General features: G+C 36.3%; 1 protein-coding gene across 1 annotated transcript in view; it reads right to left on the reverse strand.

Moving 5' to 3' along the window:
• ABCA13 (ATP binding cassette subfamily A member 13) overlaps window positions 1–24,761 on the reverse strand; it is a 171,420-nt gene that overhangs the window by 31,936 nt on the left and 114,723 nt on the right. The window contains exons 42-48 of the mRNA XM_064660769.1: window positions 21,386–21,440; window positions 20,582–20,759; window positions 16,586–16,701; window positions 12,483–12,639; window positions 11,249–11,502; window positions 10,773–10,965; window positions 9,355–9,464 (exon numbers count right to left, since the gene is read on the reverse strand). Coding sequence (XP_064516839.1) covers window positions 9,355–9,464; window positions 10,773–10,965; window positions 11,249–11,502; window positions 12,483–12,639; window positions 16,586–16,701; window positions 20,582–20,759; window positions 21,386–21,440 — 1,063 coding nt within the window. The remainder of the gene's footprint in view (window positions 1–9,354; window positions 9,465–10,772; window positions 10,966–11,248; window positions 11,503–12,482; window positions 12,640–16,585; window positions 16,702–20,581; window positions 20,760–21,385; window positions 21,441–24,761) is intronic.

Raw genomic sequence — 24,761 nt, forward strand, 5'->3', positions numbered from 1 at the left:
TAGGAGAAAGTATAAAATTATCCTGATTTAAAAGACTTTGGACTTCACTTTGTAGCCCTACAGCATTACTTGAAATTACATTCATTGCAAAGAAGCAAGCTTGATTGCAAGGGTGTCTCATTACCCATAATAACACTAAATCTATCCTATTTATTCCAACATCTAATTTAACACTCAATGATGTTGATTTACATGTACAGAAAAACCTGTCAAGATGAAGATACTTAACAATAAAAAAATCTGAGCTTTGAAAGAAAAAAGTTTTCAAAAGGTTCTGAGTAACAGATTGTTTTTCCCCTTAGTGGTTTTCCACATAATCTGATTAAGAGAACTAAATATATGATTAATCAGTTAAACACAAAGCAAATGTATTAACTTCAGGATATACAAATACCAGCACTAGTGAAAATATAAATATGTATCTCCCGTTAACAAGATTCAGAAGTCTGGAGAGAAAAAGAAAACACAAATTCTGCATTTTACATAAGGAACCTCAGCATCAAACTATATTTTAATGCTATTAAAAGATAAATTAACATGATTATGACAAGCCTTGCTGTGGACTAATTAGAATGGTCCTTTGCTTTTAATGGCAAAGATAAAAAATCTTAATATCTTTGTTGGTGTGGATGGTCCAAGGACTGTAAGTGCTTGTAGAGACCTCTCTAAACAAAGAGTTAGCAAAAAATAGAAGGATGATAGGGAAAAGAGGAAACCAGAAGTGTACTTCCTTATTAATTTATATCCATAATATAAAATATTATATAGATATTATATATTATATAGAATATTGTATTATAATATAAAATAATATATCTGTAATATAAAAATAACTTATAGGTTATTTTGAATGAAGTATATATAGAATTTTTACTGGCTCAGTTTTCAGCCATACCTAAATCAAATTAAATCATTTTTCTAAGGTAATTTTTATGTAAGATATGGATTGATTAATGGCAATCTATTTGCATAGCCAGTCAGAAGCAGTAGATTCCTTATTTAATGGACTCTAAGATAGTGAAAACTATCCACAGTGAAATGTTATCTAGATGCTGTGTCTGAGGTTTGTTTTACTAGGAAGATTCATGCACACTCACAAGGTTTTCTTTTGGTACAGTTGCTGTCTTTTGAGAAACAAGAGGCTGGGCTTTTGGTAATATGCCAAGTTCAGCCACAAGAGAACAAATCGCACTCAGAGATAATTTCAGGGACATTTACTTAGCATGAACCCTGTAGCTGGAAAGACACATCTAGTCTGATGTGGGTCCCTACCATGAAGAACAAAAAGTTAAGTAGGGACAGCTGCAAAAAAAGCCAGACATCTAATGTTCTTTAGCTAGAGCTGTAGACCATATTTACTCAGTTTGCATTAGGAAATAAAAATAGTGTCCCCACTGGTAATTGTACATATATGATTTTAGTGTTGTGCCTCCATAAAGCACCCAGTCTTAGGTGAACAATATCCCACCCGCTGACCATTAGCTTTCGTAAAGGAAGGGCACAGTGAGAATACATCATTTAATATTTTTACTCTGTTTGGTCCTTATCTTGCAACTTTATCCATTAGTGCTGACCTTGAACTCTTAAAGTTTCCATTAACACAGACATTCTACTGTGTTCACTAAAGAACTCAAGGACCATTCCATCCCCGTCCCCCCCCATATCTGCATCTGTCGATCTGACCAGAAGGAAAAAAAAGGTCTCTTATTCAGAGGGGTTTTTTGACTGTACACTATAATGCCTATTTTTCCCCCAGCAATATCACTGAGTAGATTTCCTAGTTAAAATGCTGGATGCCATCCTTCAGTTTTGTTTAGTCAGGTTTCTGAATACAGAATAATATATATTTATATATATATATATATATATAAATAATAGAGGAAGGAAAAACACATGATAAGTTTTAATATAATTAATGATGGCATGATACCAGAAAACATTTTGAGTAAATGATATATTGTAAACGCTTTTCCCTTTTCTTTTTTTTTAAATTTCTGATTCCATTCATTAAAGTAATTATAATCCTTTTATTCTTTGACACTTTCATATATGCTGTTATAAAAATCAAATTAGAAATACAATTTTAATATTTTCTGAAATATAGATTAACATGCAGCAAAATTATGATTTTGTTTTCTCAAGCTAGAGAAAAACACCTGTTTGTTTTCTGTCCTTTTATTATCAGCATGCCAGCATTTCTCATTAGGCTATCACATTAAACTAAAACATGCAGGAAGAAAAAATCAGCTCATTTTATAAATAGAGAGAAAGAACATATAAGTACAGATTCCAACCCCTCTCAGGCCTTTTGTCCATACCATAGTAGACACAATGAATTTCAGTGTAATATCTAAAAACTATAGGCAGGAAATCAGTCTTTTACACTAATAGAGAACTCTCTGTATCATTATAAAAACACTACATAATTGTTACTTTAAATTCAGTTAGTAACTTTGGTTACATCTCTTGGTCAAGATACGACACAAAACTAACATGGAACACAAGTTTCTCCTTCCTTTTTAGACTACCTTGTTATGTTCAATCAATAGTTTCACTTGCTATTTAATTTTTCCTTTAAGGTGGAACAGCTGCAACAGATGACACGAACAGAACATGTCCAGAAATCTTTACGTTTTAAAGATCATTTTAAAGTTGCAGAATTGCATTTCTAGAACCCCTTTGAAAAAGGTCAACAGAATATCTGGCATCCTCAAGAAAAATAACAGTCTAGCACTTGAAGCATGGAAGATTTTGTATTCCATATCTTTCTAAGTACTTTGGTGAGAATTATGACATTTTGGTGCAAATTATCCTGGAAAAAAGTCCAGGACTCAAAAAGACTTCCCCAAGTTTGGAGTGCTCATCTTAAAGTTTTGTACTATTGATGAAAGAAACTTGACAGACTTTCAAGGTACTGGGGATAATAAATTGAAATCTGATTGAATAAAAATTTTGATTCAAAATTGTTCCTCCACTGATCATTTCAAGGCTTTTTACATTAGTCCATTTCTTCCATACAATTAAAGGAATTCCTGCAATCTGATTGCAGCCCTGAAGGTGTGGGGCATTCCACTCAGGAAGGTTTTGCTGGCACTGAAAAGAAACCAAAACACTGGAATGAGAGAGAATGATCTTGGACAAAACCTGTTGCCTGCTGAATAAACTGGACCTCTTGTTTCCAGAAGGCTAGGCTGGTTATTGCAGAGACTAGATTTCCTTCTTGTTTGTTACAGTGGTTACAGGTAACATCATATATAGGTGGTTGTGTACTGTAGTTCAAAAGTAAACTTCAGTTTTCAGTTTCTAGAAACAACTAAGTAACCTTGATATCAGCCTTATGGCTGTTTTTGGAAAACATTGTTTCACTATTGACTCAACTGTGTACTTTGCTTCACTTTCGTATGCTTTTTCTACAGTTTTTGAATGCAGTTAAAGGCAGTGATATATATGGCACTTACAATGGCTTCTGCAGAGAGATAAATTCCATTAATTAGTCAAAATGAAATATAAATTTACAAATTGCAAAAGTACTTAGACATTACATTGTCCTTTTAACTGCATATTCAATTCAGTGCATACTAATGCTCAATTAACATTATAAAAAATCAAGGTTAAAATATAATTAATGTAACTATAGCTTCATTATAATTAAACTAATTATACTGATATACAGTGTAAAAACAGCCATCTCAGCCATTATATCAATGTAAATTTATTCTGCCTTTCAAGTTAAGCTATTTGAATCACATTTTTAATTATTTATCAAGCTGAACATCATACCTATCAAAAGAGTCCAAGTTCTAGCTATAAAGAAATACTTTACTTTTCCCTCCTTGGAGAGCCATTCTTTGGTCCTATGACTTTGTAATGCAGCAGCTGAGATGGCTGACACTTAGTTCAAATAGGATGGGGAGTTGCTGTCATGGAGGATCTCTGTGTGGTAGGAAGATGGAAATTCATGGGAGATAAATTAATTACATGAGGAAGACTGCCAAATGCTCCCATTCTCAGTGGGGCAACTTATGAACAAGATGACATCTTGTTTATGCATTTTTTTTCATTTTTTCACATATGCACCCCACTACATTTTAAGTACGAACTTAAAGTCAACCCTATGCAGGAAAGTACAACAGCAAAGACTGCGTAATAGAGAGCACCAAAAAGGCAGATAAACCACTGGTCACATTGTTCATTATTTTACATTGACCTTGACATGGCACTTGAAAGGGTTTTGACAATTTCTCTTCAAAGCTGTGTTTAGTGCTCCTCAATTGAGGGAGGTTTTATGACACTGAAGAAGGTTTAAACAAAAGTATAGAAAGGGGAAGAAAACAAAGAATGGCCAGCGTGTACTCACACACACAGAAAAAGTGGAACAGATGTACAGAATCTGCTGATACATCAGCCCAGCAGACATTCAAAGACTATGAAGACTCACTTTGTTCTCCTTTGTTTTGCTACTTTGTTAAGTGTCAGCTTTTCTTTGTACATATTTAATGCAGACCTTACTTCTTCAAGCTATTTGACAGAAAATGTAACTACAAAAATGTTTACAGTTTTATATGCTACCTTTCATTTAGCCAGCTCCCACATTGGTGGCAATCTAGTTATGACAGAAGAGCTAAGCATAAGCTAATTTGAGTCCACTTGTACTCTTAAAAAGGAACAGTTGTGATACAGAGAACACAAAAAACCCTTCTAAATGTCAAGCAGACCATGCAGTTAACTTTTACACATATCTAAGCTTCACAACTCTTTTGTATGTTGTTCAAAAGCCAGTAAGACTCCTAATGCCTTATAACACCATAATTTGTAGATGCAAGGAAACAAGTTTTATTAAAATACTCTCCTTTCTAGTAATTTTCACTTTTGTTTTTAATATTTCTGCCTTTTACAAAAGATACTGCTGGTACTTTGCTATCAGTACTTTATTTCCACATCTTCTAAAGTAACTGTTTCAACGCTGCTTGTTCCTTTGGAACTCTTTAATATTGAGGTTGCAAATATCCCTAATGTGGAGACACACTCGTGAGATGTTAATTATTTTTATGTTTCATTTGCACTGAAAATGGCAATGTTAATGAGGTACACAAAATAATAAAAAAGACAAAATCCCCTGTGAATGGCACTATCTCCACAAGATTGGCTGTGGTTGGTGATAAATTCCTTTTATTTCTCTTACTAGACTATGTTATGAGACTTTGTCTCATAACAGTTGCAGCCAGAATGGGTTTGCAAATGTTGTAAGTTGCCTAAAAACATTCTCACCATTTATCCAGAGGGATATGAAAATTAAAAAACCAAACAAACAGTTTTTTGATATACTGCTCAGCTTGTATAATATAAATGTGCATTTGCCACATAAATAATGAAATACAAAATTTAGACACATAGTGCATTTAAAATGTCTACTTAATTTGTAATGTATCAGAAAGAGAAAACCATGATGAAAGCAGATCAGAAGCCTTCCCTTCCTCAAAAGCCTGTCCCCATCAAGAAGAATGCCAGGAAACACTGATTTGCAGAAAAGATGAAGCTGGCTCTAGTATTTAATAAACATTCCCACTTAATAACACCCTGTCTTATGAACCTAGTGATACTGAAAACTGTTACATAACATCTAGCTTTTATGTATTTTACTAAGCTTTTGTTATGAAAACAGAGACAGTTTTCTCGCAGATTCTAGGAAAATGCTCCTTGGGTTATTTTAGTGGTATTAAACAACCAGCAAACAACCAACCTAGAGGCCAATAAATCTTTTAAAAGTACTTGCAGATGTTGTGAATCTGCTCTTAAAACAGTTGCTTCTAAAAAGTATATTTTTTCAATTTTCTTTGAGAACCTAGCAGGACTTCTCAACTCAAATTGATTTTCAGTGTGCAAGGCTCTTTCTATGTAATCCCATGCACTTCCAAAGTTTTAGGTTGACCTTCCAAAAATTTTACTTTGCATTCAACATGTACCTTTGACTAAGCTCATCCTCCATTTCTAGTCATCATGTTGTTCAAAGGAGCAATAGCTGTTAAATAAAATTCAAGGCTGTTTTCAGTGCACCTGCCTCAAAAAGACACTTCTGACTTAATTTAAAATTCAGTTAAGTGGTTACAACAGCAATCAGGAAAATGTACATATGGGTTTGTTTGGGTTTTCTGTTTATATGTTGGTTGGTTGGTTGGTTTTTAAACGAGGAACTTTCAAGCATAGTTATTCAAGGAAATGGGAACTGTTATGAATCAAGGATTTTCTGCATGGATTTAAACCATGCAAGTCTCCAATATTTATAATAATAATTTTGCACATTCATTTACTTATTTGATCATGAAGAATGTATCATGAAGGTAGGTTTAGTTTAGATAGGAAGAAATTCTTTACTGTGAGGGTGGTGAGGTACTTAAACAGGTTGTCCAGAAAAGTTGTGGAGCCCCATCCCTGTAAGTGTTTAAGGCCTGGTTGGACAGGGTTTTGATTAAGCTGGTCTAGTGGAAGGTGTCCCTGCCCATGGCAAGGGGCTTGGAACTAGGGGCTTGGAACAAGGGGCTTGGAACTTTAAGGTGCCTTCCAACCCAAACCATTCAATGATTCTTGGAAGGATCCATTAGATTACAGTATCTGATCCTTTCAGGATCACACGGGACAAAAGTTGTGTTCTTTCCATTCAAACTCAAAAGAGTGGGGATCTAGATCTAAGCTGCTGCCCAATTATTCATCAGAAATACTCGTCAGAGGTAATGTCTTTATGGAAACTCCTTCATGATGTAAATTTTGAACTAAGAAGTCCAGATCTGCTGACCAGCAAATTTTCTGTAGCTGTGATCAACAACTGCTTTCTTCAGCTCACTGTCCTCTCTTCTCTGTGCCAAGAACATCAGACTTTTGAGTACATTACAAGAGTAAGAAAAGGAGAAAACTTCTTACTGTAATATTCCCCTTCTTTCATTTATCTGAGGCCTAAATGTGAATAGTCCACCAAAAAGTCCCTGGGATGAGTAGCTTCAGTCATTCTTCAACTGCTGAAGAAGGGTACTCCAGACCTTGTGGTTACCATCTCAGCTATGGGAGAGCCAACAAACTTGTCCACTAGTGAATTTCAGTTGTACAGCAACACAGTGACCACGATCTGTTCAACAGCACTTAACAAAATATGCTGCAAGGAACAAAGTCAGGAGTGACATAAATTTCTTCTCATAGCCTCAAAGTTGTTTGTTTCCTCAGGTTTAGCTACTGTGTAACAACAGCTCTTGCTCTTGCCTTTTTGAGTTAGTGCTAAATTTTGAAAACTTGGGAATATGGGTTTTACACTCACTTCTGCCACTTCAAACACACAAAAAAATAATCCATAAACTTGATTGACACCACCATAATACAGAGTCATAATTAATGTTGTCAAGGATATTTTGTACACTGAAATGCAACTGTCTTAGGCTTTCTCTCAGGCCTTCTAAATGTGTCAAATTCCATTACCTATATTTTAGTATATGGTAAATAACATTGTATCTTAACATATGATTTCATGTTGGATTTATAAAAACAGTATGGAAAAATGAAACTGGCACACATAATGTCCAGGGAGAGTGTTTAACCTATTGTCAAGTGCCAGTAGCACAATAAAGTTGACCTCAGAAGAATTTTTATCTGTTTAGCCACAGGTAAATAACAAGACTGATAAGAGGAATACAAGCATTGTTAAATTGTTTTATAAGGTGGGTTTTTTTTAAATAATCTTACGGGTTCTAACAAAATAAGTTATGCAAACAGTCAGCAGTGTAAGTGCCAATATATGTGATGATGAATTATATTCTTATAACTTTATACCTGCTTTCAAGTGGATGTTAAAATTTTAGAATTGTCACACCAGATCACATCATTTGCCCAAATACAGACCTGGTACCATGTTGTACAGAAAAAGCCATATGCGATTCATAAATGCACATGTGGGACCAACCACAAATCCCATTAAAATCTACAGTAAAATACCTCTCAAAATCTTAACAAAACCTGGGAGCTTAAATACTGCCATGATGGCAACATTTTATAAAAAGAAATTATTACAGATTATTTTATTTTTCTAAATCTCAAATCCTCCTCAGACCTCCATCATATCCCAGTATAAAGCCTTCCACCAGTGCCAAAGAACATCAAATATTGATTTTTATCTAATTTTTAATCACTTTTGTTATAGTTGTTGTTGCTTCATATCTGAAAAGTTCTGTCTTCTGTTCTGGGAAATTATGAATGAAAACAACCATCTAAAATTCTCTCTAATCCTTGTAAGGTTCACTCACATAATTTCTTATTCTAAGAATAATTTTCCTAAAATCCCTTTTTTTTCCCTAAATCATTCCTGCTTTATGATTAACAATTTTTTGATGATTTGCTGTAAAAGACATGACAAAACACAGTGAAGTAAAATTATGTTTGGTAGTGGTGATGCTGTCCATTTCAAAATAAGTGTAAAACTTTCATAAAATGGAAGTTTGCAATGACTGAAACTATTTACTCTTTGAAGTTAAATCTGCTGATCATTATTTTTGTAGAGAAGTGAGAAAATACTGACCTATGAAAACACTGAATTTCTAAACAAAAATAACTTGTCATTTTAGAAACTGAAAAATTCTTCTTTTAAAAATTTCTTAATTAAACCCTTGACCTCTCCTTGTCCAAAAACAAATTTTGAAATGTACATCATCTAGGAAAAGAGAAGTTTTAAAACTGAACTAGCCCAAAATACATATTTATATATACATATACATTTTACTACTGACCAAAAAAAATAACTTTACTTCCCTTCCAATTTTGTTGGGGAAAATGATAAATATTGGTTACATCTAACCCAAAGTCCATTATTCATTTATCACTCCATCGAAGTTAGCCTCAATCTCACCAACACTGCTTCTTATCCTAATTACATAGTATATTGATCAAGTAATTAATTACAGTCTCTGAAGTGCATAAGTGTAAGAAAACATTTTAAAAGTACTCACTTGAAGCATTACTCATCAGACTAAGCCTGGAAACCTTTGGGGGCAGCACTACTATGGGGGATATATGTCCATGCATCTGAATATACTGTATGTTAAGATTTTTTTTTTTTTACAGTTTTAAAAGGATGTGTGTTAAGGCTTCTTAGAGTCTACTCTTTTGCTACCATGCAAGTTTGTTCTCAATTAACAGAGCATTCAAACAGAATTAAATAATGCTAAAATGCTTTTCTACAGAGACTTAACAAAGCAACAGACATTTAAAAAGGAACAAAACAGGTCCTTAGAGTACAGTATAAAGGACTGAAGATGTGCTGAGTCTTTAATCATTGGCATTATCAATTAGCACTATTCTGATCAAACTCTTGTTATTTACCCAGTAGGAGTCCGAATAACAGCACGTCCTGCAGATGGGATGATATCTCCAGTCAGCATCTTAAATGTTGTGCTTTTTCCAGCTCCATTTGTTCCCAGGAGTCCAAAACACTATCAGAGACAAAAAAATAGGAAAAAAACCCAACAAAACAAACCCAACAAAAACAAGGAGCAGAAGCAATTAATCTGCTATGCTGAAAAAGTAAGTAATATTAATTCTTCAACAGTTTCCCCTTTTCTCAGTTCATATCATATGTCTGTAAGATACTGCACATGGATATAGCATATGTGTAAACTCCCTTTCCCACAGAAAATCAGTTTAAAAAAACCCCATATATATAATATCTTGATTACCCCCTAATATCTAAAAGTGACTTATTTAGGATTATAGCCCTCCACTTAAAACCCTGCCCAGCAACTAAATGCATTATTTATCCATATTATTTGTAAATACTACATTTGTACCTGAGGATCTCGGGTCCTATTTGAGAGCCCTGATCACCAGTCCATAGAGTTAATAATTCTCAGCTTCTCATGAGGTACTTCACTCAGTACAAGTAAATAAATACAAGACAGCCAAGAGACACACTCTGAACGCTTATTTAAGGCCCCTATCTGCAACGAATTTATGCTTCAGCTGTCACAGAATTCATATTAAGTCTACATATAGCCCTTTATAACTTTTGAAATACTTGTTTCATAAACTTTCTTATTGATAGATAGGCTTTAATATCCTCCTGGTTAGCTCAGTTACCCAACAGCTGATCAATAACTAGTCAGATGTCACTGGACCTGGGCTGCCATACTCTAATTACTCATATCTTCTAATTTGCTATTAGCAACTAAGAAAGGTCTTTTCCTGCTCAGCAGTTTTGAAATTATTATCTGTAATTCCCATAAGCATAAACATAATGGAAAACCCCCCAAAACACAAACTCAAATGCTGTTTAATGCTAAATTTGAGTTTATTAAGATAGTATATTAGCATGTTATATGCTATATTAAAATATAGCGTGATGATTTCAGCATGGAAACTAAAAGTGTTCCTTGGTGACAAATTTAGGATTCAGTCCACAGTTTACAACTGAATTAGATATTCTTTGCTTTCTCTTTGAACATTGGGGTGTTGTGCTACCTACTCATTTTTTGTGTTAGCTGATAACACAGTAACTTAATAAAGACAAGAAGAAAAAATTAAGATTCGGATGAATTTGTAACCCAAAAAATAAGCAAACAGTTGCTTCTTAAACACCATCAGAGTTTCTACTTTTCTCCAGTAATTGATTTTCAGAAATTACTCCAATTGAAGTTGTTCTACTGTTATCTACAGATCTTTCACAGTAGACACACTGAGGATGTTCAAACAATTGTTCAGAATGAAGTGTTACTTTATACAAGGGAACAAAAAGACCTCTTTACCTCTCCCTTTGGTATTCCCAAGCTTATGTTTTCCACAGCTGTGTTCTTTTTACTGAAACCTCCATAACATTTCCTGAGGTTGTACAGAAGTAGCACATCATTACCAGTTCTTCCACCAAAGAGTCGCTGTCGCTCCATTTCTACATCAACATCTTCTGATGGGCTGACCATGTTGTTAATTGAACAATGACCCCTAAAACAGATGATAATAAATCACATATAGAAAATTGGCCACTGCTGCACTCTGAATAACTCTTAGTTCCCTGGTTACAATCCCTTACAGCTTTGTGATTAATTCTCATCAGAATTTGAGCGAAACAACAACTATTATAAGTATTTTTTTTGTAGTTTCCATTAATTTAGGTACACTATGTTATCAAAATTATTCACCTTCAGGTGTTCAAAGGAACCCACCACTTTCTTTCTGTAAAAATCAGTTCCATCTCCACTACAGCAGAATAATAATGGTAACACACCTTTGCTTCTGGAGGAGATCCCAATGAAGGAAAAGACGTAAAAGAAGTAGCAATGTTCCCTGAAGAGCCATTTCCACAAAAATCCAGCCCAGGAAATCCATCTCAAACGGGCTCACATATGAATCTATTCCAAAGTTACTGGTGAGGTCAAACTTGATCTGATTGTACGAAAGCTCTATTAAGCCTTGGCCTAAGCAGAATTGTGGGAATATGATGAATGCCCATTTGAGGATATTGTAGATGTTCTGAAAACTCTGTATTAAGATGCAGCAAGGATGGGTGGAGAGAAAACAAAACAAAACCAAAAAAAAAAAAAAAGAAAACCAACCAAAAAAACCAGAAATTTAGTTTTTTCCAATAGCACAATAAGCACACTTGCAAATAGCTGGATACAGCATTCAAATCTCAATCTCAGTCAAGGTGAACTGATTTCTAAAATGCATACTGTGAACCATTTTCTGGGCAGGGTTCATATCTTATTGTATTTTAGACCACCTGGGGATATGGGTTTCTAAACTTAGTTGAGGTTCAAGACAGTATCAAAACATGTGGCCATGATCATTCTATTTTCTTAAAATTTTAGTATTTGAATACTATCAAATATAAATCACCAACTTAAACCCAAATGAACAACAAATCTGCTGACAAACTTGAGTGACACATAATCCAGATCTGACTTCAAACATCAAGTTTTTGACCTGTACATGCATGAAGATTCATACACATTTGAGTTCTCCTCTCCATCAAGTTGTTTAAATACCATTACAACTAATGAAAATTTACATATATGGAATGAGAATGCATATTACTATTTATACAGGGCATTACTGATCCTAAGAATACGCGGCTTATCTCTTGTGTCAATATTATTCAAACACATTTTACAATGCATATAATCTATTTAATGGACCAGAACAGCTCCCGTTATGTGCCAATTACAACTTAATGGTCTAGAAAATGTCAAAGTTTCAATTAAAAACATTTTCCCGTTATTACAGCATGCTTTTTTTGGTTATAGAGAAGTTAAAATTCAAGATGGTAACAAGCAATGCAGTGTATACCAGAAGAGAAAAATCATAAATGTTTTAAAAAAACATATGTTTTTCTGCTGGAAAAATCTTATCTGTGCATATGTATAAACATACATATATACAAACTCAAAAAAACCCCATGCATGTATGTGTGTGCATACATCTCAGTTATGAAAAAGTTAAATCAAGGATTTTATACTGACCTGTACTTTGGAAATTATAGCTAACAGACGAGGTAAGAGAGTCACCAGCATGGTACACAGGCCAAACACAAAATTTAAGGAGACATAAGAAATAAAAGCTACATCTGAACTTGAGAAGAATCTGGATACAAGATACATCCATGGTAAAGTTGCATATCTGAAAGTTAAAGAAAAAAAATTGTCAAAAAATTTATTTTTTTGCCTCACCTCCCAGAAAAAAGTCAGTTATCACACTAGAAAAAACCACAATTTTTACTCCTTATTTTTAAGATATACAAACAAGTCTTCTGAACAATGGATAAAAAAAAAAAAAAAGGACAAATTTTGGATATATCTTCTTTATCAAAGTACCTTTTGGTTCCATAGATGTACACTGCCATGTGACGGGCAGATATGATCCATTTTTGCATATATCAACTGCAGATATTTACTTTTACTATTTCAGACAGCTCACAATCCTGATTTCTGAATGACTGCAAACCCATGCACGTTAACATAGAGATAGAATTAAAATCAAATACTTAAATCATGGATCCTGAGCAGTCAGGTTTCCTTAGAAGCTTTCATAAAAAGAAAAAAAGAATGAAAGAGGAAGAAGGGAGTGAGCAAAGAAAGAGGGTGGAAAAAAGAAGAAAAAAACAATAATCCTTGAACTGGAACTGTGCCAGTGATATCTGAGAACTGAAATATCCTACAGACCATGCTATTACCTAAACCAGGTTATCAGTTAATATAGCACAATGAGGATAAGACAGCACGTCCATGGCTACATTACCTTCAATGCAAATCTTTAAATGAGGAGGGAAGACACCCTCTCTCTATTCTGACAAATCAAATCACGCCTATCCAAAAGGAAGTATTTATATTTTTTATAAAGAGACTTTTATAAAGACTAAAACAATGCCCAGGCAATCTGATGAGCATGCATGTCATGTAAAGGAAATTTATTTTCCATTCAACATAGCACAAGACATATCTATCAAACCAGCAGTATATAGACTGCAGGAGTATAGGTACCAGTGCATAACATTGCATGATGATAAGTATATATGTAGTGTATATGTAAATACTTCTTATATAATATTAATATAACTGTTTTAATAGTGAGCTCAATGCAAGAGTAACTAGCCAAAAATCTGTGAATGGACTTCTTCATTGTATTAAACAGCATTTTAGATTACAAGCCATGAAAGATCCTTTTGAATTCAGTGTTCTGTACTTTATAGATGAACTTTTTGCATTGGAGAATGTAAAAATCCTTTCCCTTAAGAAACAAACTGGGAAGTAATAATGATGTTATCCTCAGTTTACAGGACAATAAAGGTTAAATTACTCAATGTTTGGATCTCAAATGAATATTGTAAGTGTTCAAGGTCACACTATACTTTTCAGTGTCCTGTTGCCAGTCTTAATAACACAATCTTTTGTTCACTTCATGCACATACCAAAATCACTGTTCTCAGTGTTGCTTTGAATTACAATATCATAAATACAAGTCCATCCTTGGAAACAGCTCAGGAAAGAGACATGATTTAGAGTGCTGTTACTCTGCTGTAAATTAAAGCAAAATTTGATTTGTTTGCTTATAGCTGCTAGGAAATGAGTAAGACTTTCAGAATACTAAAATTATATAATGTTCAAATGCAGCCTTCAAAGTATCTGCTGGTCACACCTACATTTCTATCCTCTTTTCCTTCAGCTTCAATTGCAATTTATTATTTTGTGATATCAAAGAGAGAACATTTTGGACAAAAGTGCTTAAGTGTTTGGACTATAAAACACATCTGCTATCATCTAAAAGAGAAAAAAATGCAGTTTATTTAAGAGATCATTATATTTTTAAAGAAAATCACTGTTAAGGTAGAACACTAGGAAACTTCTGATTACTCTTTCAAGCATACTCCCTTCTGGCACACCATTTACGTATTTTATATAACAGAGCTATTTTTATCTTTATTCTAGATCAAAACCTCTGCACAAATTTACATTGAAGAGACATTTTAAAAGGGAAAACAATGCATGATGGCATGTAGATGAATGAGAGTTACATGAGCAGTACTGGGGAAGGATAAAACTACCACAATGGGCTTCATCACCTTTACTGTGTCTTTAGGTTAAGTAAAGGGTAGAAGAGGAAGACTGGAAACTGAATTTTATCGTTGTCCTTGAGATGTGTTAAACTTACAACTGACAGCTATTGTATTTTTAATTCATGTTAATACACATTGAATACATAGACCTTCTTGTTAAAAATCACTGCAGTATCTGTTATGTCAGCCAAAGCTGATCAGTACAGGAGGGATTATACTGGGCTGATTAAGGAACATCAGCGGTCAACAAAAAAGGACAGTCCAGCTTTTCAGTCAATGCTTATTTCTCCTGAAATATCCAAACTTTAACTCAACATTTTGGTTAAAACAATGCCAGCATAATTGGCACTTGGTAGTACACTGTGGGCAAGACCAAAGCCTATATAACAGCACAGAAAACATCATGCTTTCAGTAGATGTACATCTGTATTGTATGTTTCATTCACTGCTTGGCTAAGATTTCTATAGATGCTTATTCTTCACTAGGGTGACAGCAACTGGATCACCAGAAGAATTCAACAGTTGTAATGATAATAAAAGAAATGATTAGATTTAATAGTGTAAATTTTTTGCAATAAGGCTGATTAGAATTTCTGCCTGTAATTTGAAGGAATCACTTTATCAAATGCAGAACAAAGGAAGTGAGAGTGGTACCTGAGATCGATATAGAGAGGAGAAAAATATGAACCTTAGATGTTTCATACAAGTTATTTACAAGATCATGACCTCTGATCATGACCTCTAGAATATTTCATACTAGTCTGGCCATTCATGCCCAGGAAATGAGCTCAAACTAGAGTTATAAGGAAAAATTATAAATAGAATTATCCAGGGAATTTGGAAGGCCTTTTACGAGAGAGGGTTTGGCTTGTTTGGGCTTGCAAAAGATGTTTGATGAAGGAGAATTATGAAGTATGGCTCTGAATAAACACAGGTTGGAATTTCAAATAATAGATCCAGTTTTGAGGATACCAAAACAGTTTTCCAAAGAATGAGTTACTGGAGGCACAAAACCTTGAAAACAGTTTTAAGATGCAATATAGTAAATCAGGATGTTTTTTGAAGTATTTATCTGAGACTCTTCCTGGAATAGAATATGTCATGATCTTGCAGAAGGTCCTTTCTACTATCTTTCCCTATCATTCTCTCATGAACTTGTTATTTTTCATTATCTAAACATCTGTCTTGTAAGATTAGCATTTCCCCTATAAGGATAGTCACAACTAGTTGCTTGAGATAAGGAAGGAACTTCTCAGAAGCCTTTTCCTGTAACTAGTAACCCTCAGCATTTCTCACATCACTTTGGACTATATGTAGGAAAAAATAAAGGAACAGAATAGACCATTAGTTTGATTGAACCCAGGGCTCAACAACCTTGTGTTAATAGATATATCAATCCCCTGTTTAATGAGTTATTTTCACTTTTTAGAAGTCTTTTTTTTTTTTTTTTTTTATGTGAAACTAAGCAAGTGGGTAGTATGGTATAACTTTCCAGTCTCACAGTACTATTTGGAGACAAAGCTCCAACCAGCCCGGTACTTCACATCGGACTTCTCATTGGAAATATAAACTCCAGGAGCTATGTTGAATTACAGAAAATGGTTAGAACTGTAATAAAAGACAGCCATTTCTTACCTTCTTGATGATATTCTTCAAAGCTAAGCACTGAAATTCTGACCTATGTTATTATTCCCACATTTTCTGGAAGATAATATACAATCAATTTCTAATAGCAAATGACTGTTATAAAGACCGAGTATTCTCTGAGACATTTCTAGTACGTTTATTTTTTAATTTTTTTTTTTTTTTAACTTGCGAGCAAATCTCCCTCCACTTTTTGAGTTTAACTTTCAAACTCTTGTTTCAGCTTGTTTTCTCACTATATTTTGCTGAATCATAATTATTTCTAAAGACAGAAAACCATGCATCCAGCAGCAGGCGCAAACTATGTTTAAAGATTTATGTTTGTTTCTCAGAAGTTATAATTCCACGGTAGCATTTCCAATCACATACCCAAAGAGTATCAGCAGGAGAACAGTGGCCACCAAGTTCTTCCGGAAAGTGAAGGCTGATAGCTGGAAGGCACTAATAACACCAATACACAGGGTGACTGGAACCATGTAAAATAGCTAGCAACAGAAGGAAGAAAAGACATTGAGCAGGCGAGCATCTCTTACTGGTTTCACTTAATTTGCATAGAAGGGCTATACAAATCAACTTTTCCATATTTGCAATATAATTACTCTATAAATTAGGAAGGAATAGGCAGAAGAGATCGGAGACTTCATAGTCCACACTTGCTGTGAAACTGCCCCCTGCACATGAAACAGCCTGACAAGATAAATCCAACTACAGAATATTCCCCTTAATTCTATTTCTATTGACCTTTCCAGTACATCCATTTAACAAGCTAACTCTTCCACATAATGAGTCCGTGTGGGGCTATTGCTCCAAAACATCAAATTATACTCTGAATACAGAGGCTTGGTTTCAGAAATAGCAGTTTCACTGATTAGTGCTTCAGTCACAGGATAATAGTAAGGATACAATTTTAAAAGGGACTTTAATCATAGAATCATAGAATCAACTGGGTTGGAAAAGACATCCGAGATCATAAAGTCCAACTCTTGATCCAATACTGTCGTGGTTACTAGACCATGGCACTAAGTGCCACATCCAGTCGCATCTTAAAAACTCCAGGGATGGTAAATCCACCACCTCCCTGGGAAGCCCATTCCAATGTCTGATTACTCTCTCTGTAAAAAATTTCTTCCTAATATCCAACCTAAACTTCCCCTGGCAGAGCTTAAGACCACGCCCTCTCGTCCTACTGCTGGCTGCCTGGGAGAAGAGACCAACCCCCACCCAGCTACAACCTTCTTTCAGGGAGTTGTAGAGAGTGATGAGGCCTCTCTTGAGCCTCCTCTTCTCCAGGCTGAACAACCCCAGCTCCCTCAGTGTTTTCTCATAGGACTTGTGCTCGAGTCCCTTCACCAGATTTGTTGCTCTTCTCTGGACCTGCTCCAGCACCTCAATATCCTTCCTGAACTGAGGGGCCCACAACTGCACACAGTACTCCAGGTGTGGCCTCACCAGCACTGAGTACAAGGGACGAATCACTTCCCTGGGCCTGTTGGCCACATGGTTCCTGATCCAGGCCAGGATGCCATTGGTCTTCTTGGCCACCTGGGCACACTGCTGGCTCACGTTCCGCTTTCTGTCAATCCAAACTCCCAGGTCCCTTTCTGCCTGGCTGCTCTCCAGCCACTCTGCCCCCAGCCTGTAGCACTGCATGGGGTTGTTGTGGTCAAAGTGCAGAATGCGGCACTTGGCCTTGTTCAACCTCATCCCGTTGGAATCAGCCCAACTCTCCAGTCTGTCCAGGTCCCTCTGCAGAGCCCTCCTGCCTTCCAGCAGATTAACACTCCCCCCACCAACTTGGTGTCATCTGCAAATTTGCTAATGGTGGACTCAATCCCCTCATCTACATCATTGATAAAGATATTAAACAGAACTGGGCCCAACACTGATCCCTGGGGAACACCACTAGTGACTGGCCACCAACTGGATGCAGCTCCGTTCACTGCCACTCTCTGGGCCCAGTTCTCCAGTCAGTTCTTAATCCAGCAGAAAGTGCCCCTGTCCAAGCCATGGGCTGCCAGCTTTTTCAGAAGAATGTTGTGGGAGGCAGTGTCAAAGGCTTTGCTGAAGTTGATAGATGACATCCACAGCCTTCGCCTCATCCACCAGGCGGGTCACTTGGTCATAAAAGGAGATCAGGTTGGTCAGGTAGGACCTGCCCTTCCTAAACCCAAGCTGGCTGGGTCTGATCCCTTGTCCATCCTGTAGGTGTTGTGTGATTGCACTTAGGATGAAGGACAATGTGTGCTGATGAAGCAAATGACAACTTTTATTGGGAATGGACACAGTATGTAGAAGAGTTACAGTCATAAGACAACAGGGAAAGAAGTTTGTTTAGTCTCTTGACATACTGGTAACCAAATACTTGGGGGGGCGGAACAAGACAGGATGGGATTGGTACAGGGGGTTCATACCAAACTATACAAGAGAGAGGGGTTCTGCTTCTGCTTGCAACTAACAATGTCAAGATGTGAAAATCTGTGCTCAGTTCTGTTCTCAGTGTCTGCCTGCTCTGTGCATTGAATCTGAGCTCATTAGGGCAATGACTGCCTGCATTTCTGCTTATATAATATTCAGTGTTATCCTAATATAACTTAGATTCTGAGATGCAACTGCAAGAGGAAACAAATCAATGTCTAGCTAAATATTCAGTGTAGAAGAACAACACCCTTACTGTTAAAATTGGGCTTTCATACTGAGGTACAATGAAAACCTGTTCCAAATTAAACCAGAGGCCATTACCTCTTTGCTACTGGGAAGACAGACTTTTTTTTAAGAGAAGGGCAATGGAATAAAATGTAGATGGATGCAATGTCCTCATCTAATTCACAGTGTACCTTTTAAATGCCATATACAAATATCATAATATATCACTCCACAGATTTATGTTTCAGTTATCCTGAAGCTGTTTAAAAAATAAGGTAGAGAAGTCACAAAGTATGTTTCAACAGACCTGGGACTTTTGTCTAGAAATAAAGAACTTTAAACCAAATTCTGTTAGAAATCTTACCCTGAAAGCATGGTGTATTACAGAAGTTGGGCATGTACAACAAAAAAACCCAAAACTTTAATTTTGCCTCTCTAGTGACACATGCTTAATCTGAAAAAAATCTCTCTGTCTGTAAATTTTCTTAGCACTTACACATTTTCCATTTGTTGAACACAGTAATGAATACCATTCACCTGTATAAATACAGTAAGAACACCCTGATTCTCATGAGAGCAATTTCATAAATCAAATACTTCTGCAGGCCTAGTAAAGATTGTGCTACCCATAATAGAGGAGACAGCCTGTAATACTTAAAATATGTAGAGGGATTTAAAATTTGACAGTTCATATATTCATGTGTTCAGTGTCCCTAAATGATCTGCAGCACAATTAGCATTTAAAGCAGTGTCTGTTCTTTCCCAGATCATGATTGATCATGCAGTACTGTTTGAATTTGTGAGAAGGTTTTGAGAGATTGGCAGAAAATAATGAGGAGTTGACTTTGCTGCACAAGGAGAAACTGAATGATGAAGGACTGAGGTTTTAACCAAGCCCTTTTATCTGAAACATCAGAAAAAAAGAATACCAAGATTGACTGGTCAAGTAAATAACATTTGAAGAAATGTGCTCTTACCTCAAGATTGCTCAAGTGTGAAAATTCTGATTTCAAGCATGGATGGGTGAAGATCTAATGTTTCAGAATTAGAATAATCTGAATGAAAACAGAGTGTTCCAAAAACCTCTGGGTACCATAGAATCATTTAATTTGGAAAGGACCTTAAGAACATCAAGTCCAATCATTAATCCAGCATTTCCAAATCCACCACTAAACCATGTCCCCAAGTGCCTCTTCTACATATCTTTTAAATACCTCCAAGGATGGTAACTCGACCACTTCCTTGGGCAGCCTGTTCCAATGCTTGCCAGAAATAAAAGATGCCGATTATAAGTACCTCTCATGCTATCCGCAACAACAGACAATATAATCATCCCTTAAAACAGTTGACTACAATCCTCGGTTTTCTCCACCAGTCTGAAAGATTTTGCCAAAAGCACAAAAACTCCTGCTATGAGCTGCTGTGTGGAAGATTCTCTCTGTCTAGGTTGATTAGCCAACTTACTTTTATTTGTAAAATAGTGTACATGCCTAAAGCTAGCAAATACTGTACAATTCAGCTTTGGGAAGCAAAGAATGTAATCCCTGCCCTGTATTAAAGCAGGAAAGGTGTCCCAATGCTTGTTAGCATGACAGCCAAGAGCTCTTACTCAGCACAATTCAAATCTTATTCATGTATCTTGTGATCATATCTCCTTTTGCTCATTTATGACAAACTAGTTAAAAATTTACACCTGAACACGTTGCCCCACACAATACATACCATATCACAGCAGAAGTTAGCAAGCCAATAAGTTTTGTAACCCAGGCCTGTGATGTGCTGCAAGCGTTTTGTGCCAGATACTCTGTCTTTCACTATGGTACTTCCAATGGATGCGGTAAGGATAGAAAACCCCAGCATAATACACAGTGCTACCCCACACTGACGAACATTCTCCATTCTAGATTAAAAAGGAAAATGGCACAATGAAAACACAACACAAAGGGGGAAAAAAACCTCAAATGCTAACATTTTCTAGGCCAACTTCTTACCAAAACAACAGTAGACATTAGGACCTTTAATTGTGTTTGCAAACACGATAGAGTCATAGAATGGTTTTGCTTGGAAGGGACCTTAAAGATCATTTGTTCCATCCCCCCTGCCGTGAGCAAGGACAAAATGTATGTGCACTGTCAACATCTAATTAGAGAACAGGGCACAAGATAAGTTACAAAACTATACAAGAGTTACACAGCAGAGTGTGTGTTTAGAGTCTGAATAAAACAAAGCTTTTGCTACAGAAAATTAAAATTTAAACACTTGACAATCATTTGAAGCAGTTAACCTGTTTAAAACTGTCCTGACACAGTCAGCATAAATTCAGTATTTTTCTCTACAAAATAATGTAACCATTTTTGATATAAACAGTGGACTTGACAGTCTGTACTAGAAAATACTTCACTCAGTGTAACAGAATTGTGTCTATAAAGTCACAGTATCTATTCCATGCAATGTATATTCTGATTTAATTGATAGTTTCAATTGTCTGCTCATTGCCGCTGTTATACATTTTAAGAGTTTGCTCACATTTTGTCCTCATCCAGCAAGGCTCCTCCATATGGTTGGCTGTAGAGTGTTATCCCTGCAAAAATAAAAATAAGACATTAAATAGTAAATGCTATGTCAGGACTTCAAATTCTGGAGTACACTGTTAACACCTTTTATATGTATGAATGAAAAAGCTAAATACTTAGTAGTCAACAGAAGGAGGTCAAGCACCAAGCTGCAAAACCAAATACTGCCTCCTGTTGAGTGATTTCCAGGGTTTGCATCCATCAAAAACTGATTCATGATTCACAATGTCATATATTGCTGCAGAATATACATCACATAGGAGATCGAAGACAAAATCTAAAGCAGAATTTGTTCATATACCTAATCTTCTGGAGCAAGACAGGCAATTTATACACTTGGTTTACATTATAGATCAGATTGTTTCAGCAATTTTTAGATTTGCAAAGAAAAATTATTTAGTTCACACACACACACACACAAAAAACTAAAAAGCACACCTCAGATAAAAACTGTAAACTTTTAAATTAAAAGCATACCCAGTTTGGGAAACCAAGAAAAATACTAAGTAGGCAATGCATTCTTAGGCTTATTTTAGTAGTTGGTGCAACCAAGTACTACCATGTAGCAATCTAGCAAAATGAGCTATATATTTTTGCTTTTTTCTTTTCAAGAAACAGAAGAAAAGCTGAGGGGGGGTAGAGGAGAAAGGTGAAACACAGTCATTGTGAAGGCTGCTGTTAACCTGGTCTTGATCCTGTTTGTGACTTATTTCTGCATGTGTGTCTGACAAGTGTGCCACCTGTGCTGATTTTGGGTGTGGTGGAGTTAATTTTCTTCACAGTATCTGGTATTGGGGGTATGTTTTGGATTTTTGGTGGAAACAGTGTTGGTAACACTGTTTGTTGGCAATAGCCAATGTTTTGACTATTGCTGAGCAGCACTTACAAAGAGCTAAGGCCTTTTCTGCTCCTCACCCCAACCCATCAGAGAGGGGACAGGGGGTACACAGGGAGTTGGAAGGGGACACAGCCAGGATAGCTGATCCCAACTGACCAAAGGGACATTCCATATAGCATCATGCTCAGCATATAAAATGGGGGGAAAAGGGGGAATAGGGGGATATTCAGAGTGATGGCATTAGCCCCAAGCCAGTGTCAGTCATGATGGAGTCCTGCTCTCCTGGGGATAGCTGAACACCTGCCAGCCCATGGGAAGAGATGAGTGAATTCCGTGGTTTTGCTTTGCTTATGTGCATGGTTTTTGCTTTACTTATTTAATTGTCTTTATATCAACCCATCAGTTTTCTCACTTCTAATATTCTCTCCCCCATCCAAACTGGGGGAAAGTGAGTGAGTGGCTGAGTGTGTGTGGCTTAGGTTAAGTCACAATGCCAGTACTATTTGATTAGAGTGTCTAAGTAAATCTATACTGTTCCAAATTAAAAAGAAACCTCCATCCTAACAGCAATTATAATCTTTCCAGTATCTTTGGTAAAGAAACAAATTGTTGGTAGCCTTAGATGGACTCTGAAGGGCACTACTTAATTGAACAGACTTTGTCATTTTTTGCTAGAGTCCGGCTATATAAAGACAAAAAATGTCTTCATTCTAGTAACAGGTGCAATTTGACTAACTACACATTTATTTTTGCCCCTTTAATATTTCATTCCTCATCTTCAAGCCAAAGTAATCTAAACATCACTAAATCACTGCATGGTAAAAAGCTGAACAGCAGAGGATGATGATTAACTTGCACACTAAACTAGTACAAGGTGAAGATTTTTCAAATAACAGCTAAACACTGTACACTGAAGCCCAATGGTAGTTGGAAAAACAGAAGAAGATTCAAGCCATTAAGGTTTGATTCATCACTAGTAGATACATCTGCTATTTGTAGAAGTCTTTCATGTCATTTGCCTAGAGGGGATGTTCAAAATTTTCCTTTGTTTTTCTTTTACACCATTAATTTTTTAAGTAATTGCTGCTATTTGTTCTGAAGCAAAACTGGCATATCAAAGAAAATTATTTTTTCCCACTGAAACCAAGTATTAGCTGAAATTCCATTTATGTAAAGGAAAAGTAGCATGATAGAAAAAAGCTTAGTTCCCAGAAAATTTTTCTAAGCTTTTCTGATGGTTGAATAAAAATGTGCACATTAGAAGAAATAATCATAGAATCATATCAGGATCATAGATTCCAACTCGTCTCCCTGTGCAGGACAGCCCAAGACTCACACCATGCTCCTGAGAGCATTGTTCAAATGCTTCTTGAACCCTGTCAGGCTTGGCGCTGTGACCACTTCCCTGAGGAGCCTGTTCCAGTGTCCAACCACCCTCTCGGTGAAAAACCATTTCCTAATACCTAACCTAGATGTCCCCTGACTCAGTTTCAGACCATTTCCTCAAGCTCTGTCACTGGTTGCCTCCTTTTCCCCTCACGAGGAAGTTGTAGACTGTGATGAGGTCTCCCCTCAGTCTCCTCTCCTCCAGGCTGAAGAGACCAAGTGACCTCAGCCGCTCTTCATACAGCTTCCTCTCCAGGCCCTTCACTATCTTTGTTGCCTTCCTTTGGACACTCTCTAATAGCTTAATATCTTTCTTGTATCATGGTGCCCAAAATGCACACAATATTCAAGCTGAGGCCGCACCAGTGCATAGCTGAGCGGAACAATCCCCTCCCTCGACCGGCTGGTGATGCTTTGCCTGATGCCCCCCAGGACACAGTTGGCCCTCCTGGCTGCCAGGGCACTACTGACTCATATTCACCTTGCCATCGAACAGGACTCCCAGCTCCCTTTCCGCAGCACTGCTCTCCAGCCTCTCATTCCTCAGACTATACACACAACCAGGGTTACCCTGTCCCAGGTGCATAATCCTGCACTTGCCCTTGTTAAACTTCATATTGTTGGTGATTGCCCAGCTCCCTAATTTGTTGAGGCCTCTCTGCCCTCAAAGGAGTCGACAGCTCTTCCCAATTTAGTGTCATCAGCAAACTTAGTGTTCTTGACTTTACAATGTCAGAAAGCTTTTGGAAAATGATCATTTCAGAAGCACTAAAATAAGAAGTTAACAAGATGAAATATACTTATTTTACTTAGTATTGCTCAGCTAAATTGGCAAAGAGCAAAATCATGTCTTCCAGGCCTTCTCTTTCATGAGGAGCCAAAAAACTACAGCCATAAAACTTGGCTATGAGCCAAGTTCTGGTTGCAGAGGATCTTCTCACATTTGTCAAGGTCTTGCCTTTGTAATCAAGAATTTGAATGTTCTGACCAAACTGTCTTACTCCAAGATTCAGATGCCAAAAATGTTACAGCAAAATCGCTTAAGGGGTAGCATTTTTAGAAATTGCAAATCTTAAAATGATGTTCATGATCAGGAATTATCAAG

This window comes from Pseudopipra pipra, chromosome 1 (genome assembly GCF_036250125.1).
Source record: "Pseudopipra pipra isolate bDixPip1 chromosome 1, bDixPip1.hap1, whole genome shotgun sequence".
NCBI lineage: Eukaryota > Metazoa > Chordata > Aves > Passeriformes > Pipridae > Pseudopipra > Pseudopipra pipra.